The following is a 20,761-nucleotide window of genomic DNA, read 5'->3' as shown; positions in this document are numbered from 1 at the left end:
AGGGCTGATCTTCCTCAAGAAAGGAGGGAGGAAGGGAAGGAAGGAAGGCAGGAAGGCAGGAAGGCGGGAGGGAGGGAAGGAGGGAGGGAGGGAGGGAGAGAAGGAAGGAAAAAAGGAACTTTATCATGAAGCTACATTCCTGAAAGCTGTGTGATACTGGCACAATCTCAACTGTTAGATCATTGGTATAGAATGGTCCAGAATCAGACCCCAGTCTAAATGGATTTAGTGTGTAATTTGTTGCATCACTCAACAGTGGGGAATCAATATGTGATTTTCTATAATGACATGTATTATTTTAATCAGAAAAAAATTCTTTTAAAATTGAAATGTATTTCAATTAACCAAAATTAATTCTGATTCCATTATTGACCAACACTAGAAGGCATACCCTGTAAACACAGAAACTCTTACATATAGCCAATTTGTGCTAGATACAGAGAACACTAATGCATGAGTGAGTCTTTTCTGTATTGGAACATAGGCAGTAGTGTATGCGTTGCTTTTATTGTGATGTGCTCAGCAGCAGCTATCTCTGAGTATCTGTGTTGTGAGGAGATAAGTGTGGGAAAGGGCATTAGGAGGTACACAAGCACAGAGCTACATCACTTGACTCAAATGAAAGGGCCTTTCCAACACACCTGTCCAAACGCACAGAAAATATGCCTCACTTACAAGGAACAATTTTTTCAATGATGGTTTATTTTATTATCTAGAGTATGGACTTCACTAACAGGGAAAAGTCAAGGCATACATCTATTAATAAACTGGAATATGAGAATGAAAGGCTCCGAAATGATCTTGCAAAACTTCATGCCAATGGAAAATCAGCATGGGCTAATCAAAATGCCTGTGAAGAAATGGGACGGTACACCTATCAGAGCCAAATAAAAGTGGAGAAAAATGAAGACAGGTATGCTGACTCCATTTTATTTTTAAACAATTCAAATTATAATTGTATACACTTTCTCTTTAGTTGTTTAGTGATAATGCAGTAAGTGTAGATACATTGTTTTATATGAAATTCTATGTTGTTAATAGCTTTCAAAATGCAACAGTGAAATGGGTAGAGTGTTATAGTGAGTTTTAGTCAATTCAGACCCGTCTTAGAAGCTGCTGTGGCATGCAAAATACACAAATAAGTAATCTTATTTTCATGTCATAGGAATAGAAAAACTAGAATTTAATGTTACATATACTGTTCAAACAAAATAGAAAATATAGGAAGATGTCACTTCTTAACTTCAAAAATGTCTACACTTTATATTGACTTAACTTGATAATGACTTAACTTCAAAAATATATGCACTTTACATTGACACTCCAGCAGTGGTAACAAACTATTGGTCATTTCCTAGGGAAAGAATCTATGGATGTGTAAGGGAGGTTTTCTCCGAGTGAAGAGAAGCATATGGAAAATCAGTATCTGCAGTCCACACTATCCCCGTGCTCTTTAAAATGTCTTAGTTCAAAATTTAGGTTAATATATCAACTATAAAATTAGACTAATTTATTCAACTCTAATAAATATTTATGGAATCAAAACTGTCTCTGGAAGCCTTCTACTGTTTTCCCAAACTTGGAAAATTCTCAGCAAAACCAACAAGTTTCTTTTCTACAGGATCTCTCAGAGCCATTAATGTACTAATGTACACTGTGAGTTTCCAAGAAGGGGTATGGCGTTCAATGCTCCCCAAGCTTATTTGATGTTAGGTTTATTAATATTCCATGGTGCTGAGAAATGGTAAATTAATAGGTCCAGACCCAACTTCAATACAACTTTTGCTCAGAAGCTCATAATACCTAGCCTGAAAACCTTACCTACTGTTTTTATATGCCATAATTAATGTTTATAACCCTAGGAAATTTACTTAACCTTTTTAACCCTCAATTTCCCATTTGACAAATAGGGATAATAATTACAGGGTCTATATGAAGATTATAGGAGAAAACATGTAGTTCCATGAATGTTAGCCATTATTATTGATATCATTATTACTAACAAAATTATTAGTATTTGTAATAATAATAATACTTCCCCCACAATTGACAGTGCCTAAAAAAGTACGTTTTGGTGGATAATAAGTGGCTGAATCTAACATTTCCTCAAAGATAGTCCTGTAGGGGAAGGGTGATGCCAGGCTCATCTTTGTAGCTAAGCATGCCAGGTTCTACAGGTAGATAAATCCATAAATCCATGGGACATACTGAAAAATCAACATTCTTATGGATGTAGTATAGCTCTCTCCTACTTTCCCCACCTCAGCCCTGTGTGTGTTAGAAGGATCTATCCTAATCCAATACAAGAACAGCAACCATTCAAAAGTGCTAAATTAGTAATCCCTCTTCAAGTAGTTAAGGAAGGGAATGAAGGAAGACTGGCTGCTACCCAAAAAATCACTGGTGGGGGGGTGTTGTCGGGGGAGGGGTGAGGTGGGGTTGGGGGTGGTGGTGGCAGCAGCAGTGCAAAAACAGTATGGGGAGGATGGAAGAGGACACTGGGCCACAGCCGTGGGCCAGCTCTCTTGTGAATGTGCCCATGTTGACTGGCTAGTATAACTGAAAATCTGTCCACAAGGCTCTAATCTTGATTTTGCTGTAAGAATATATTTTCTAATAGAGAGTAAAACCTTTAGAAAGTGCTGCCCTACTTTCTGGATTCATTTCTCCATGGGTCAAATCACGACCTCCATGTATTTGCATAGTTTTCTCATTGTAAGAGAAAAGCAGGCCCCTAAAGATATTATCAAGGGTCTTCCTGTGTATCTCAGTCAGTCACTGGTCTGTACTGAGCACCCGTTAGGTGCAGAACGTTGTTTCCTATTCTTGCTTGTTGGGAATAACTTTGAAAGCCTTAGCTGAAGGTACCAGGTGTTGTTATTGAAACTAAAACACAGTTACTCTGCCTTTTACTCTTTTTAAAAAGTATTTTTATTATTTGAATTGCCCCCTTTTTTCTCTTTGTCGGGCAGTACAGGATGTGTTAAAAGTGCCTAACAAAAACAAGACAGTAGGGGACACAGAAAGCAACATAAGTGAAGTGCTCAGCAGGAGATGATCTTAATAAGCAGTTGGGACTACTCCTCCTGCCGCAAAGCCTTGTGCCCTGCCAGTCTCATTTGTTGAAAGTTTCATTAAATTTGTTTTAATGCCTTGTCCGATTTCAGTGTTCTCCAGTGACTTGATTTTTAAAAGAAACAGCATTTCAAATGTTCTGAATAAATTATTACCATGTAAAACCCACTATAAAGAAAGAGTTGTTGAGATGCAAGAACACTGCGAACTCACCAGTAGAGAACCGTAAAGCGCATCTCTATTAATTTTAGCAAGTGAAAAATGACGTACTCTTTCGTTCACTCACAGCACGGCTCAGTGAAGTCAAATAGCAAAAGCTATATATATTTGTTAGGCATAAAATAATCAGAAAAGACACAAGTCATATTTACATATCAGTGGCTAATGAAATAAGATTTTATTAAACTATTTTAGAAAGGAAAAAGCTTTGAGGTAAAAGCCTATGAAGATAATGTTCCACAAAATTTTAAAGTCTGTAGTCTAATTTTTAGCCACTTCTTGCTTTTAACTGAGAAAGATTTGTATAACACATTATTAAAATAATCTTTTATTTACTCAGAAGCAACTCAATTCTTGTAGTTTTTCACACCTGTTAGAAATGATAAGAAGTTTTTGATGCTCATCCACTTAAAATGTGAAGTATTTTAGGATATTCCAAAGGATTTGCTTCCCAATAAGACAGTTATTCGGCACTTGAATAGATTAGGAATGAGATGTAATTGAATTCGATGAGGGTGTATTGAATATTTTAAAAATTTTTGTAAGTTAGAGTTTTGAAGTTTAAGGATAATTTACAAGCCAAGTTGGAGTAGTGGTATCCAGAGCTATTAATATATAACCAATTTTAATGACAAATCAATTTTGTAATACATGGAGTTTTATCTCTATGTAAGATACATACTTAAAAGTGAATTTATGGTCTTAAAAGTCATATCATGTACTGGAAAGATTTTAGTAATCACAAACATTAATCATTAAAATGGCTTCAAATCTAGTTAATAAATTAACAGTTGCTGATACTAAAAAACCACAAAGTCAGCAGGTTTGTCATAACCACTCTCACAGGATCCCTTGTCGAGGAATGAATAGTCATCTAGATGTGAAAATTTGAGAAAATTTTATACCATAGTATTACTCAGTAAGGAACAAAACAGTAGGCTGGACAGTTCTGGGCTAGGAAATAATGAGTAGTTCATAGAATAGGGAGCATTATGTGGAGCTTTAGAAGGTGAGGCTGGAAGCAGGTAAATTAGCACAGTTTGTAAGGGGATCTTGTTCCATGCTGAGGACACTATCCTACAGCCCAGGGAAAATTCATGAAGGGCCAGGATTGGACGTACACGTCAGACGACTCTGACAACTGTGCGGAGAGTTGACTCAAGTCTCAAGTAGGTAGCGTTCTACTCTCCAACAAAGCAATCAGGTCCTGCCCTGCTGGCAAAAAAGGTAGGCAGAGGCCTTGGAGTAAGGCTTGTGGAAAAGCCAATTGAACAGACCAGCTTGTGAGGGGATATTAAGAGCCTTCTGAAATAATTTTTGAGATAGCTTTTAAATTGATATACTTAGCATTTTATGCAAGGTGGTTTTATGAAGTATTTGAATAGCTGTATTCTAGAAGAAGAACTTGTCAGATATAAAGATGATTTAAAGCAAAAGTACTTTACTTCATAATGTAGTCTCTCCTTTCAATCTCTACATTTTATTGATCTTAAAATAAAAAGAATGTTCATATATAAATTTTAGTAATTAACGCCATAAAACTGTGTCTATATAGCCAAAACAAAATGGATAATTGAGATAATTATTTAGATAATTTAGGACAAATAATACTTTCCTTGAAATCTCTGTATAATTGAGATTACAGAGAGATATATATTTCCTGAGTCATTTCTATAATTGTCTTATTTTTTTCGACTGTGCTTCGAAGTATAGATGGTTGCCTCACTAAAATTAAAAGGTTCAACTGAAGATTCCATGCAGATGTACTATGCAATTCTTATAATTCTATTTGAATTGTGGGATGTTTCTTCTTACTGTGCACATCATAAACCATGTTATTTCAGTTTAATTTGCTGTTCTGTTTCCATGGTAATTATGATTTGAGAAAATGGATTTTAAAAAGATATATTTCAAGATAAGTAAAAATGGAAAACATGTTGTGTTTGTTTTTATGTACTAATTTACAGATGCCTCACTTAGCTTTTATTGTTATTTGTATGCATAGCTTTGAAAATGTTTGCATAATAAGAAACAAGTCTATATAGATAGATAGTCTTTGGATAAGAACAGAGAAAAATAATGTAAATTTTTTTTGAACTGTGTAAATTAAAATATGAAGGCTTTTAAAATGGTTAGTCAATACCTGTGGAGAATTTGAATTGTTAGTAAAAATAAATAACTTTGAATAGAAGGGATTTTTATGTTTTCATGGTCTTTGATGAGTTTGATTAAATTTAAACCCCATTTTCAGGAATTAATGTACAGAAAGATTGATTTAGTCCCAAATAGCCCATACTGTTGGGATCTTTTTGTGTAAAATTTTAGGGTAAATTGATGTGTTTTAGTAAGCATACCAAAATTTAACATTTCACTGGTATTTTATTCAGTCTCACCGTCTACCCTTTATTTTAGCATGAACAACAAATTCTGTACTGTGCCTTTCATCCAAATTGTGGAGTTCAATTCTCATAGCAACTTTTTTTTTATACATGAAAAAATTAAAGTCACAGAAAGATAAAGTCACCTGCTCAAGGTCATACAACTAAGTGTGGAGGAGCTTAGGAGATGGTGTAAATTAAAAACATGTAATTATAAATTACATGTAAATTAATAATGTACATTAAAAACATGTAAATTAATAAATTAAATTAAAAACATGTAAATTATTAAGTCCTATTAGAATTAGAATTATTATTATACAAAGACTTGTTCAAGCACCAAAAAAAAAAAACTATAACTCTGTTAAGAAAGCCAGTGAGGTTAAGTAAAATAGAGAATAGAAAAAGAATATCTATTTAGAACTGTCAAGGGCAGCTGTGTTAGCTGTTTTGAGATTTTTCTCAAACTGGTTTCATGTTATTTAATTAAATGGCAAAGAGATACAAAAGTAGAACACAGAAAGGGAAGCAATATAGGCAATAAGGATAATAGAATATTTTTAACAATTACAAAGTTTTCTGTTTCATTATTCATCATTATAAGTCTTTCAAGTGGAGTACAAATTATTCATCAGGAAAATTATTTTCAAAGAAATATCCAGCTAACAAGCCCAAACATTTTGTTGTGTATTCCCCCCAGTTAAACATCAGAGAAATTAAAATCTTTAGCTACATAAACACGTAAACAAGCAACATGACAACTATTCTTTCTCTTTTAGATTTAGCCGAGATTGTGAGCCAAATAGAAGTACAACGCCTCCATTGCCACCTTTGCCATTTCACACCAAAGAAATGACAAGTCCTTTGGTTAGTGATGATGAAGTATTCCCATTGGTGAGTTGCTGGTTGTTGGGTTCTTTTTTTTTTACCCCTTTAAGGGATGATTATTCTTACCCTGATACCGATGTACTGACGTGTACATAGTTGTCAAAAAAAAAACTGTCGCTCCTTGAATAAGACTCCACGATGGGTCTGTGAGTTGGTTGGCCATGCCAGTCTATAGAAAGAAAAGAGATCTGTAATGTTTCACGAAGTGTTTCCATCAATGGTTATTCACCTCTAGTGCAGGCCAGAATTGCTGTGATGCTTTTTTAAAACGCAAGTGTTTGAGACTTACCCCTGGACATTCCATGAGCCCTCAAGGCTCCGTATATTTTAAAGAGCTACAAGTGATCCTTTGTGCCTGTTTAAAAAACTTTTTTATTGACTCTGACATATGTACAGAAATATGCACAAATCAGAATTGGACGGCTTGATGATTTAGCACAAAGGGAACACATCAATGGAACTACCACCCAGGTAATAAATAGAACAGTAGTAGCGCTCCAGAAGCTTCCCTCCTGTCCTCTTCCAGTCACTCCTTCAACTTGCTCACAAGGTAACCACTATCCTGACTTTTAACATCATAAATTATTTGTGGCCATTTGTAAATTTTATATAAATGGTATCATACTATATGTGTTCTTTTGTGTCTGGCTTATCTTGTCATTGTTTCTGAGATTCATCATCCATATTGTTTCATATAGTTGCAGTTTATCCATTTTTGTTTCTCTAAGTATTCCTTTGTATATAAATACTACATACAATGATAGTACAATTTATCTGTTCTACTGTTGATGAATATTTGAGTTATTTCTTGTTTGAGGCTATTACAAATAATGCTGCTAAAAAACATTTTTGTATGTGTCTTTTGGTGCATATTTCCATTGGGTATATACCTAAGAGTGGCATTGCTAGGTCATAGGATAAGGTGAGCTTTAGGAGGTACTGCCAAGCTGTTTTCCTAACTGAGCCAATTAATATCCCCAACAAGTAGTGTGTGAGTGTTTTTGCTCTATATTCTTTCCAATGCTTGGTATTATTGGTCTTTTTAATTTTAGCTTTTATGGTCAGTATGTAGAAACATCTTATTGTGGTTTTAATTCTTGTTCCTCTGGTTACTAATGAAGTTGAGCACCTTTTCATATGTTTATTGGCCATTTTGATATCCTCCATTGTAAAGTGTCTGTCAATTTCCTTGCCTAATTTTCTATTTGATAATCTTTCTTCTTATTGATTTGTAGGAGTTCTTTATATATTCTGGATATAAGCCCTTTGTTGATTGTATGTATTGCAAATATCTTCTCCCACTCTTACTTGCCTCTTCACTTAACGGTATTTTTTGATGACCATTTGATGTCCATACATTAATACATTCAAACTTATGAATCTTTTCCATTATGGTTAATATTTCTTGGTGTCCTATTTAAAACTTTTGCCTGTCCCAAAGTTATAAAAATATTATCCTATGTTATCTTCTAGAAGCCTTGGCTCTTTACTGTTCATATTTAGATCTATACACGGAATTAATTTTTGCTCATGGTGCAAGGTAGGATTCTCAATCCCTTTTTCGATGGAAATAGTCAATTGAACCTGAACACATATTCCAGTCCTGTAGATTCTTTTCGATTTTCTATGTTTGGAATCAAAATAATTACAATTTAATTTCCTACTTTCAAATCTTTAAGTCTTGTTTTTCTTTTTCTTGCTTTATTGTACTGCCTAGAACCTCCAGTAAATGGTGAGTAGTAGAAGTAGTATTGCCAGCATTCACCTCTCACTCTCAATTGCAAAGGAAAAGCTTTCAATTTTTTACCATTGTGTATGATATTTGCTATAGATATTTTGTAGATTCCTTGCAAAAGATTAAGAAAGTTCCCTGTTCTCCCTAGATTGCAAAATTTGTTTCCGTGGATTGATACTGAATTTTATCAAATGCTTTTTTTGCCTCTATTGAAATGATCATATAAATTCTCCTTTGCTCTGTTAATGTGATGTTTTTTCTTGATTTTAGATTGTTAACCCAACTTTGAATTCTTGAAATAAACCCCACTTGATCACTGGATTTGGTCTGTTTACATTGCTTCAGAATTTTTGCTTTGTGTTCACAAGAGAAATTAGCATATAATATTCCTTTGTTATCTTTGTCAAGCTTTGGTATCAGATTATGCTGACCTCATAAACAAGTGGGAAAGGTTCTCAATATCATATTCCTCTTTTCTTCATTTTCCTTGACTCTCTGTGTTGGTTTCTATGCATAAAAGAGCCACTTCTCCCAGTCTTGAGGAAGTCACCTCATGTAGGTTAATTTCAGTTTTAATGTTTTTCAGTTCTTGAATTTTCATTTGATTTTTTTTTACAGTTTCCAGTTCTCTGCTTAAAGTTTCTACCTTGAATTTAATTTATTAAACATAATAATCACAGTTTTGTTATGTAGATTTTTCCCCTCAGAAAGTAAGTAGTAGTACTCTTACAATTATCTTCACTTGTGTTAAAAGTATATTATGTAATTTTTCAGTGCCTCTCCGTGATATACAAATATTGGATACAAATTGTAAAAATTAACAAACAAAAAACAAAACAAAAAGAGAAAATGTTTAAACTGGATGGAGTATCCCATCAGTACTCTTCTGCTTTTCTGGAATCTATCACCTTCTTTTGGTAGAGATTGGAAGTAAGATTTAAGCTATTGTGGAAGAAGGAGGAGACTTAAAACCAATAACTTTTGAAGTTTTAGAGATCTCAAAAGCCCTAAAATGCTCTTTTGTGTTCATCTCAACATAAAATGCCAAAATTATTTGAACAGAATAAAACTCCTTACCAATAAAGTAAACTAAATTAACTTCCTCATTTAAGCTATGGGAACCTCTAAAGGGACTTACCAAATTCTGTATCAACAAAACTTTGATCTTTAAGGACCCCAAAGTAAGTAGATATTCCAGTCAAGCAAGAGAAACTAATATCAGATGATTTTATTATTTGGGGATCATTAGTCTCTGCTCAAATATCACCTCATCAGAGACGCCTGAGTGACCACCTTACAGTAGCACCTTCCTCTTCACTCCCTGTCTCCTCGTCCTGTTTCTTGTTTTTTTCATAGCACTTCACCATAAGACATTTATTTGTTTGCTTGTTTGTTTGCTCCCTCCTCTAGAATTTAAGCTCCATGAAAGTAAGGATTGTTTCTATTTTTGTTTACTGTTGTAACCCCAACACCCAAAACAGTGCCTGACACTAGTAGGCACATAATAGGCATGCAAGAATATCTGTCATCTCAACCTAATGAACACTGGGCTTCCTTCCACCTCTAAAATTCAACATCACTCCTTTGAGGAGTTCCTAGTCCTAGAGTGACCAAGAAAGAAAATTCTTGACCGTTGTAGGTCTGGGCATGGGGAACTAATCTGTGATGGAGGCCCTAAAGTTCTCTGAAAGATATGGCCCAACCCACTGTTCTGGATCCAGTGATTTCCATCCACTGTTGCATTTTGACTTGACACCAATACTCTTCCTACCAAGACCAGCACTGACCTCCTGGTTGTTAATGCAATACACGTTCTCAAGAGCTCATCTTCCTTGGTCCTTTTTTCTTGAAACCCTTATGTTCTCTGGCTTCTGTGACACTATTCTCCACTGATTCTGCTGCTGCCTTTCTGGTTACTTTTTCCCGGTCTGCTTCCAAGTTTCCCTCCTATACCTGTCCCTTAAACATTAGTGTTCATCATTCATTCATTCATAAAATAAAATAAACGTGTATTAAGCACCCACCATATGGCAGGTTCTGTTCTAAACACATCTTCATATGTTCATGACACAGATAGGTCTACTGGATGGTAAAAAAAAAAAAAAAAAAAGAGGGGAATTCTATCAACAGATGAATGGATAAACAAATAGTTGTATATACACACAATGGAATACTATTCAGCCATAAAAAGGAGTGAAGTACTGATATATGCTAGAATGTGGATGAACCTCAAAAACATTATGCTAAGTGAAAGAAGCCAGACACAAAAGATCATATATTATATCACTCCGTTTATATGAAATGCCCAGAATAGGCAATCCATAGGAACAGAATGCAGATTGGTGGTTACCAGGGGCAGAAATAGGGAGCAATGGCTTAATGGGTACAGAGTTTCCTTTTGGAATGGTAAAGTATTTTGGAACTAGATGGAGGTGGTAGTTGCACAACATTGTGAATGTACTAAATGCCACTGAATTGTTCATTTTAAAATGGTTAATTTTATTTTATGTGCATTTTACCTCAAAAACAAAGAGGGAACAATTAATGACTGGAAACAAATGAGCAAATAAGAAAATATCAAATAGTGATAAATGCTGTGATGAAAAGAAAAGCAGGTGATGGGATCGGGAGTGATGGGAGTGTGGAGATTACTTTAGGTGGAGTGGCCAGGAAGATCATCACTGAGGAGGGGACATTTGACACATAAATAACAAAAAAAGATCCAGCCTTGCAAAGATCTGGAGGAAGAGGGCTTCAGGAACAGGGAACTGCTGGTGCAAATCTGTAAGGCGGGAACAAGTTTGGTAAATTTAAGAACTAGAAAGGGAGTGGAAGGTCTGGAGCTTGGAAGGGAAGAAAGAGAATGGAGTGAAATGGGGACAGAGAAGTAGGCAGAGGAAGTCGAGATATGCAGAAACTGTAGGCCATGGGAAGGAATTTGGATTTTATTTTAAAGCAATGGGAAGCCATTGGAAAGTTGCAAGTGGGGGAGTACATGATCTGTTTAAAATATTTTAAAAGATCCTTTTGATTGCCAAATAGAGAATAAATTACAGGGGGGTGCAAATGTAGAAGTGGGGAGAACAAATGTCAGGCTATTTCAGTAGTCCAGGCAAGAGATGATGATGTTGGCTTCATAGCATTGGAGGTAGAGCAACATGTTGGATCCAGGAAATGTTTTGGAGAGCAGAGCAGACTTGACAATGGATTGGCTATGGGGAGTGAGGGAAAGAGAGGACTCAAGATGCCTCCTAGGATTTCAGTCTGAGGACTGGGTGGATGCTAGTACCACTTTCTGACCTGAAAGACTAGGGGAAGGGGCAGGGTTAGAGGAGAAAATAATGATTTCTAGGTTGGACATTTAAAATGTGTATTAGACGTACAAATGGAGATATCAGATAGACAATAGGATATGTGAATCTGGAATTCAAGGAAGAGACCAGAGCAAGAAATAAAATATGGGAGTGATCAGCATATGGCTGATATTTAAAACTGTGGGACTGGATGAGAATATTTAACAGCATAAATGAAGAAACTGTCCCAAGACAAAGCCTTAGACCGTAACATTTAGTAGTCCAATGGGAATCTTCAAAGAGAGGAGAAAAGTTTGATGGTGAAGGAGGTGGGACCCGGGGAGGCACAAGGTTCATTTGAGAAGCAAAGTCATCGAGAAGGTAAGAAGGAATAGAATCCACAGTACAGATAGAAGGAGGAGTCTCTGAAACAGAGTATGGCCCAAAGTGTGGCTCCAGGTGCAAATGGGTGTGCAGGGATGAGGGAGGTCACACTTGGGAAAGAGGTGAGGCCACGAGGTAACAAATGAGAAAGTGAACATTCTGGGGAAGTGCAGTAGAATGGCCAGGCAGTGTTAACTGGCCATTTGACATTTGTGGTCATGAATTTAAAGTGAAACTAGTCCCTGCAATAACGTAATTCCTCCTCCATCCATCCGCCCCAGCATTCAGTCGTTCAGGTGCAGGCATGGCTCAGGCAGTTTAATTAGGCCTAGGTTTTACCGAGTACCTGGGATAGAGACAGGATATGGGGTGGGGCAAGCTGCTGCCTGGTTATAATGATGGATATGGTATATAAGCAGAGTTAGAAGGAAACAGATGATAGGAGAAAGTGGGAGTACTAGACTAAGTAAGCCAGAAGGATGATAGGTGAATGCTTAAAAGCTTGACTAGTAAATAATACAGTTATCACTGATGACAGTGTCAAGAACGTGACCATGGGACTGGGTGCCTGAAATGAAGTGTTCCCCAGGATTCCATTTTTGAAATTCTTCTTCTTCTTTTATTTGCATATCTTGGATGATTTCAATTGAACTCATGGCTTTAATTATTATCTATAGCTTCCAAATATATATCTCTGATCCAGGCCTATCTTCTGAGATCTGGACTGATACATTATATCCCATTGTCTACTTGACAATCTGAGTCCTAAGTTGCCTCTAACTTAGCATTATTCAAAATCGAATGCATTTCCTTCATTCATATATTAATTAAAAATTTTTATTGAAAATATCCTCCATGCTAGAATCTGTGCTAGAATCTTGGGAATCAAAAATAAATAAGACCTTACCCTTAATGGGCTGCTTTTGCTGTTTTTCCTTTCTCAATAAATGGCATTGATGTCACCCAGTCACTCAAGCCAAAATCTAGAAAGTCATCTGTCTGAGGTCAGGTTTCCTAGAACCTGAGATGGAGATTCTTGTGACAGTGATTTGTTGAAGGAGTATTCTCAGCAGAAGGGGAGTGAGGGAAGCAGGCTAGAGGAGCAGAGGAAAGCTAAACAAGGATGAGGCCTCAGCTAGAGATCAGTTTAGCCTGGTCTCACCAGGATCTTGAAGCATGAATAGCACAACACAGTTTGCTTCCCTGAAGACAAGATCTCTGGCATTTTGTGCCCCTGTGTCAATCAGTCATTGCCCCTGAAAGGGGAAGGAATGGGATGAGGGGGGATTGCAACTTCCCAGATGAGGCAAAAGCCTCCAGTTCAGCTGAGGGCAGGTCTCCAAAGAAGTGGCCAACTGTGAGCTGTTAGCAGCCAACACCCACAGCAGCTGGAAGAGAAAGGCACCAGCCTGGAGAAGGGGATCCAGGTAGAGCACCAACAGCATCCACTATGGTCCACCTCTTGAACCACTCAGATCCATGTTCTTCTCACATTGTTCATTCCATTCTGGTATAGCTTCTCCAAGATTCTTGTTGGTCATAATTTCTAGGAAAACTTATAAGAGGAGGGTTAGTGGGACAAACTATAGCACCTGATGCTGCAATGGGTCTCAAGGACTTAACTGATACTCATCATCTCCTCACCCTTCTAGATTTCCCTCCCCCTCAGCTGGCGCTTCTGTTGATCCAGGTGGCTTGCCCTGTGGGGGAGCCCCTGGTTCCCAAGCCTTTATCAGGATGTGGTTTGCCATTTACAGTTAAAATTGGGTATGAGAATACCAAAAGACCACCGCAGTGGATCACCTGACTACCAAACATATCCCTCACTGCCTCCATTAGGTAGCAGTGGTCTTACCTCTTCATGATAATTAGGGTCAGTTACCTCTGCCAGTATAGTACCTCTTTTCTGTGCTTCTAGTCTGTTGGCATGAGGAGCCTAATGTGACTAGGTGCCAGCCAAAGCTTTGAGTTTTGTGAGACTCTTACAAGTCTCTTGGTGGAGACATTCCCCCTCTGAAACCCAGGACCTCTAGAGCAACAGAGCCTAAAGATACAGAGACAAAAGGTACAAATTCTCCCAGTGATTCAACAGAAGTGGTAGAGTGGAGCCATTCTTACGTCCTCCCTTTTGTTCCCAGATCTGTGTAGTCTACCTGTTGGAAACACAGTAGCATATAATAGCCATTGGTTTAAAGTCTATACCATATCCTGAAGAATGGCACCCCATCCTCACAGGATATGCTCTCCAAGCTGATGTCTCAGCTGTGCCTTCCAGAAGCCTATTAGGCTAGCATCTTCTGAATGGTGCTGTATGTGGTAGGACCAATGGATACCATAGTCATGCCCCCACTGCCATACTCCTCTGCTGTAAAGTAGGTTCCTTTACTATTAATCAGGATCCCATGTCAGTAAATTAGTCACTCTGTGGTCCCTCAGGTAGTGGTCCTGGCCAGAGCTCTGCAGGCAGGAGAGGCAAACCCATAGAGTACATGTCAATTCTGGTAAGGATAAAACATTGCCCTTTCCAAGGTGTAAAGGACCTGATGTAATCTAATTGCCACCAATAGGCTAGTTGGTCTCCTTGAGGGATGGTGCCATATCAGGAGCTCAGCTTTGGTCTCTACTGCAAGCAGATCAGACAATCAACAGCAGCAGTAGCTGGATTAACCTTGGTGAAAGGGAGACCATGCTTTTGGGCCCATACGTATTTCCACTGGAGTGGCCAGAGACAGAGGCTAGATCAAGTCATCCCGTCCGTTTCTCAGATGCTCTGTCTCAACCAGGGCTCAATGACAGGAACTGCTTCACAAATAGTATACAGTTTTCTGCTATAGATGGCATGACCTTGCTCCCAAATCTTACGGGTTTGCAATACAACTTTCCCATTGAAACGTGCAGAGGCTCCACAAGGCATTTTTCTTTACCACAGATTCTTCTACTATGGGATCTGCTGAGTCATTTGGCCCAAGTAGCAGGACAGCTCGTACCCCATTCCCAGCCTACTGCAGAGTCCTTTCTTACTCTGGGCCTTGCTCAAAAAAACAGCTTTCTGTGTCACCCAATAAATGAGTCAGATTATTCCACCCAAGAGTGGAATATGCTGCCTCCAAAACCTGAAGAGACCTACCAAGCTTTATGCTTCTTTTGTAGTGATAAGAAATACAAGGTGCATTAATTTGTGCTTATGAGATGTCCTGACATGCTCCATATCACTAGACACCTAAAAACAACGTGTCAAGCTCCTGAATCTTTTATGGGGTGTATCTTCCACTGTCTGGAGTACATGTGGGTCTTTTCAAGCCTTCAACGTGCTTGCCATTTCTTGCTCATGAGGTCTTATTAGCATTATATTAACGTTAATATATGACATCCTATAGACTGTAGTCCTTGGAATGCCCAGATGATCTAGGCTCATTCAGAATTTATTGTGACATCATCATAAAACATAACATAAACATAAAACATAACATTGGGGCAAGAACGTGGATATATATTCTTGTCCATCCCATGTGAATGCTAACTGCTTCTGAGCCCCCTCCTTATTGGGTATTAAAAAGAATACATTTGCCAGATCAACAGCAGCATACCATGTACCAAGGCTGTGATAACCTACATAATAAAGATACTCTATCTGGCACAGCAGCTAAGTTTGGGGATACTACAGGGATAAGTTTGCCGTACTCCACTATCATCTGCCAAGGTCCATACACTTTTGGCAGGGGCCAGACTTGTGAACCAAATCCGCCTATAATGAAGTTCACCTGCATACAGATTATTGACTCTTCAAACACTTTATAAAGTCCCATTCTTCCTACTAAAACAAAAGTTGAAGAAGAGTCTAGAGACCACAGAAATGGAAAATTAAAGTACAAATTTCCCCAACTTATTTTTTTAATTAACATAAAAATTATTTTGAATGAGGGACTGTAAAATTATCTAATATTGCCCTTTATTCCTCAGCCACGGATTTTGTGTGTGTGTGTGTGTGTGTGTGTGTGTGTGTGTATAAGCACTGAACAGGTCACAAACAGTTTAATAGCATTTCCACATGACCATGAAGGGTGGAACTGGGCACTCATCACTGAGGCTTTCTCAACCGTAATTGGACAAACAAGATACAACCAGCATCGTGGCCCTCCCCACTGAGAAACCACTCTCATCCCTGAGATATAGCAGGCAGCCAGCCCTTCCCACCTGGCTAACTCCAAGCTGCAGTTAGCCCCCTTATTAAGCCAATCCTTAATTTCTTTTTTCCAAATAAGCTTTCTTTACCCAATCCTCCTATAATCTTTACTTTAGCTTTTTGGAGTTGCCTATTTTCAGATGAAAATCGTTGGCTTTGCAAATTAGTGGAGTATGTTTTAGGTAGGTTCCATGGTAATTACGTTGTCCCTGCATTTGCATTTGGACACTATAATATTCATTTCTAGAGCTTTGTAATGTAATGGAGCTGTGATGTTTCAGTTCCTTGAGGATTTCATTAGCAGTGACTACATTACACTGGTAGAGGGAGTTCAGCTTAAGATGTATTATTTCATTAAGAGTGCAGTGTTTGACAATATGTCAGGGACACAGCATTCCTGGAAATATGAAGATTTAAAAGGCTTTGTGTTCCTCATCTAACTTTTCCTTCTTTCTTTCTTTAGTCTCCCCCAGACATGTCCTTCCCAGCTTCTGTGGCTGCACAGCATTTCCTTCTGGAGGAAGAGAAGCGAGCAAAAGAACTTGAAAAACTTCTAAATACACATATTGATGAACTGCAAAGACATACAGAATTTACTCTTAATAAATACACCAAGCTAAAACAAAATAGACACATATGAGCTTTTAAATTTTTTTATTTGCTTTCCCCACCCCAGGAAAAAAAACTCTGGCAAAATATTTACAAAGCTGATTAATGAAACTGAGAAATTTTCTTCTATTTTCTTGAGTAAATCATTTTGTAAGGCAGCTAGAAAATAGTAAGTATTTTCTTCGATAAAGCTGTTTGTACTTCTGCATTAACATGATAAATTGTTCGGCTGTAGAGTTACTATAAAATAAACATGACTACTCCAAAAGAGATTTTTCTTCTAGTCTAAGAATATTTTGGAATTAAATATGCAGTTGTTTTCCCACCTGAATCATGTATACTGAAAACCCAGTTCCTCTATAACAGCACAAAAGGAGGGAAAGGGAAGCACTGTATTCCAAATATAAATGAATCAAGTGCAGCTCGGTTGTACTAGGTTTGAAAACTGAAGGATTTTTATAAATGAAAATATTAAGTATTTTGAGCTATGTAAACATCCTAAAATTTCTTTTAGGGAAAAAAAAAAGATATAGCTTTACTGTCGCTGCATTCACCTGTGTAATGTTTCTGTTTTAACACAATAAAAGACATGGAATGTGCTGTTTACACACTTAAAATACATGTGCCAAAGATTAATGCTTTCCTGTTAATGCTAATTACTTCATGGAATGAACAAGATAAAGAAAATGTAAAGCATTATTGTTGTTACATTCTCCTTTGTAATCATCTCTATTTTTAATAGGTTAAAGGGGTACAAAATTCTATGGACTTAAAACATAAATGCCAAACCTGTACAGAACAGTAATAGCATGATAGTGAACAATAAAATTCAAGTTACAAATATACAAGCGTGATAATCCATTCTTCTTTCTTTCAAAATGACGTTTATATGCAGATTATGAAAAATCCTATGTAGTTATTCAAGGTAAGTTCCACAGCTTTTGTAGTTTTCTTTTTCTCTTTAAAGAAACCAAATCTCAGCACACTGAAAGATAACTCAAGATAGCTTTAGATAACTAATGTCATTGTCGTGTGACAAATGCAGAGCATGATTCACTTTGGGTGACACAACCATGTGGATTTGTATAGCTCTTGATATTTGCAAAAAGCCTTCACATAGCAGTATTCATTTCAGCCCAAAACAAGCCTGTGAAGTCAGCAAGGCTAGTAGCCTCGTTCCTGAAAATCAAGCTGTTAAGGAACTTACTCAGAATCACTGCGAGCAAGTCAGGAACCCCTGGCTTCTGATTCCTGGCTCCACCTCTTTCTCTCACCAGCATCACCTCTTGTAAGCAAGCAGACGGTGAACAATCTGTATCCACAGAGGCCATGTTTCATGACAAAACATCAGAGGGGTACAAAGCCTTTAGTGTACCCCAAAAAGCCCCATATGAGAAAAATAATAAAAGTTATGATACTTTTAAATTATTTAGTAATTTCTAGCCTGGACACAAAGAAAATATTTTTCAGTATTCTCTTTGGAAGATGAGGAAAAAAGTATGTTTAGGAAAAGGGCATTCCATAAACAAATTCTAAAACCTTTGTATCCCCAATGCAAATCCAAACAACGCAAAAGTTTAAATATACATCTCGTTATAATCCTCTAAGCCTGAATGCCGCTTCCTTCTCTTCAGGGTTAAGATGTGATTGAAAATGGTGTGATGAAATCAGATCCAGGCTACAATGCCTTAGACCTTAGCAGAGTCAAGAGAGCATGAACTTGGAGATGTCCAAGACTAATGCTGCATTTGCCTCTCCGGATTATTATTTCAGGTCCATAAGCAAACTTCTTTTAAATCACTAGTTTAGCATTCCACTTAATACCAGCTTTCTTAAAACAGTGGTTTTCAATATTTTTTGCTTAACAGCAGGATTCAGTGTTCAAAAGGAATCCTATGCTGAAGCCCAACATGTATACAATCAAGATAAAAAGCAGGCAGCTCTGGTTGCATGTTGAAAGGAGTGAGGCCTACCGGCCGTTCATCCTCACTCTGTCCCCTCTTCTACCTTCCACGGGCCAAGGGATTCCATGAAGCAGTTGCCCCTGATGTTGTGAGAGGCAGATTTGCTCTGTTATTACCTTAGCATGGAAGACATTTTCCTACAGAAACCATGTCCTGGATAATGGTTATAACTTCCTCCATATCACAAAAGCCAAGCTAGCCCATGATGTAGCTAAAACATGATGGAAGGAGCAGGAGGGAAACAGGAGAAAGACCAATGTGGCCATCTAACACTGGGAGTCAGCTCAAAGAGGAAGTGTGACTTGAGTTAACTTTTGCCTCATAGTGGCTTAAATATACACTTTTACTTCTCAATTATCCAGGAGCAGTTGAACTGGTTTGGGAATTAAGCAAATTGGGAGAGGGAGGGCTGCTGGAAAATCGTGATAACCCTCAACCTTCAATTAAAACAAAATGATAGACAATTCTTGATTATCTATCAACAGCTGCTCTGGCTACGTGGAGTTTAGAGTCTCCAGTACCATCATCCTGAGACTCTGCCCCACTCAGGCCCTGACTATCTCCTTCCACTCTGGGAGAGCAATCAGAGCTAAGCAGCTTCAGCTGCCTAATTAAGAGGGCTGTTTGGAGGTGAGTTTGTCTAGGTCCCTGCTATGCCTAATAGTTAATCTGACCCAAGCAACCTAGAAACAATTGTAGTTTTAACAGTGATGTGGGGTTATCCCCACCCCATCCCGTCATCTCACTTAATGTAAATTTCTTCTTTATACATGTGCCTCCTGTCTCTCCAACTGGCCCAGAAGCTCCCAGAAGAGAGTAGTATTCTTAGGCTTCTTTGCCTCCCATGTGTACCTAGCACAGGTCCTGGTCATGGGAAGTATTTGATAAGTAGTGATTGATGGGTGGATTGAATCCAGACATGGGAGCTGCTTTTAGAAAAGGCAAGGAGGAGAGGAAGTTTGGGGCAGTTTAGGGTACAATGACAAAATACTAGGCATATCAAATTGTCAGCTGCAGAAAAGTGCACAAATTGAATTTGTCTGAATGTTAATAGGTATGGGGGAGATTTTCACCCATACTTGACCTCACATAGGACCATCTGAGCATCTATGCACTCCTTTTATATGTTTCAACTAATGTCTAACAGGAATCTACTACAGAACATTAGCCATGGTGCTTAATGCTCAGAGCAAATGAAACCATAAGGGTCCAGGACTTGAGCAATGCAGTGGGAAGTGTGAGGGAGATTTGGACCCAAGGACTTAAACTAGCAACCAAAACCCTGCACAACCTTTCCAGCCCTATAGTCTAGAGCATCACCAGGAGCTAACCCCTAAGAGATCAAACATTCTAAACTGGTACGGCTCTTTTTCCTACAGTGAGGCTGCACTGGATGACCCAAAGATGATAATAAATGGGCCTACTGAGTCCTGGCCAAGGAAAAAGCCTGGGGAAAAGTTTTCATGACCTCTGGGGAACTCCCAGGGCAGAGGTGAGGCAGAAGCGTTGGCACAAGTCACAGAAGTCAACCAGGCAGTGTTCAAAAGCTGCCACTCATCACCATCCTCCAACATGGGTCAAGAGGGATCACAGTTTTGTAACAAGGATAAACACAACACAAGTCAGAGTCAGGCAGGCAATTACTGTCTTGGTGACCAACAATCACATCACAGAGCAGAACTGCCAGGTGATCTAGAATAGCAAGATTTCGAACAGGCAAGCCTTCAGCAGGGCCAAGCATAGAATGAAGGAGGTGCTCAGAGCTACCTAGCTGGCCCCAAGACCAGGCTAGAAATTCTTAGGTCTTAAAGGTTCTCAATACATTAGGACTGGTTAGATCTGTTGGAGGCAAGGGATTCTCCGTGCCACGGCCCTGGGACCTTAAAGAAGCTTCCTTTTTCTTATCTGTAGAACAGGCATAATACTACTACCTGTGTCAGAGGACTGTTGTGAGGATAAAAGGAGAGAATGTACAGAAAGCGGTTAGCACAGGGTCTGGAACATAGCGAGTACTCAGGATATGCTAGTTGTTA

At 38.1% G+C, this 20,761-nt stretch overlaps 1 protein-coding gene across 1 annotated transcript in view; it reads left to right on the top strand.

Annotated features, from left to right (window-relative positions):
- Positions 1–17,844, top strand: part of DEUP1 (deuterosome assembly protein 1) — a 90,059-nt gene extending 72,215 nt beyond the window's left edge. Inside the window, exons 11-13 of the mRNA XM_058544520.1 lie at positions 717–913; positions 6,452–6,566; positions 16,619–17,844. Coding sequence (XP_058400503.1) covers positions 717–913; positions 6,452–6,566; positions 16,619–16,795 — 489 coding nt within the window. The 3' untranslated portion in view covers positions 16,796–17,844. The remainder of the gene's footprint in view (positions 1–716; positions 914–6,451; positions 6,567–16,618) is intronic.
- The last annotated feature ends 2,917 nt before the right edge of the window (positions 17,845–20,761 follow it).

This window comes from Diceros bicornis, chromosome 7 (genome assembly GCF_020826845.1).
Source record: "Diceros bicornis minor isolate mBicDic1 chromosome 7, mDicBic1.mat.cur, whole genome shotgun sequence".
In the NCBI taxonomy this organism is placed as follows: Eukaryota; Metazoa; Chordata; class Mammalia; order Perissodactyla; family Rhinocerotidae; genus Diceros; species Diceros bicornis.
The sequence above is the reverse complement of the archived record's forward strand: the minus strand, read 5'-3'. Positions and strand labels throughout refer to the sequence as shown.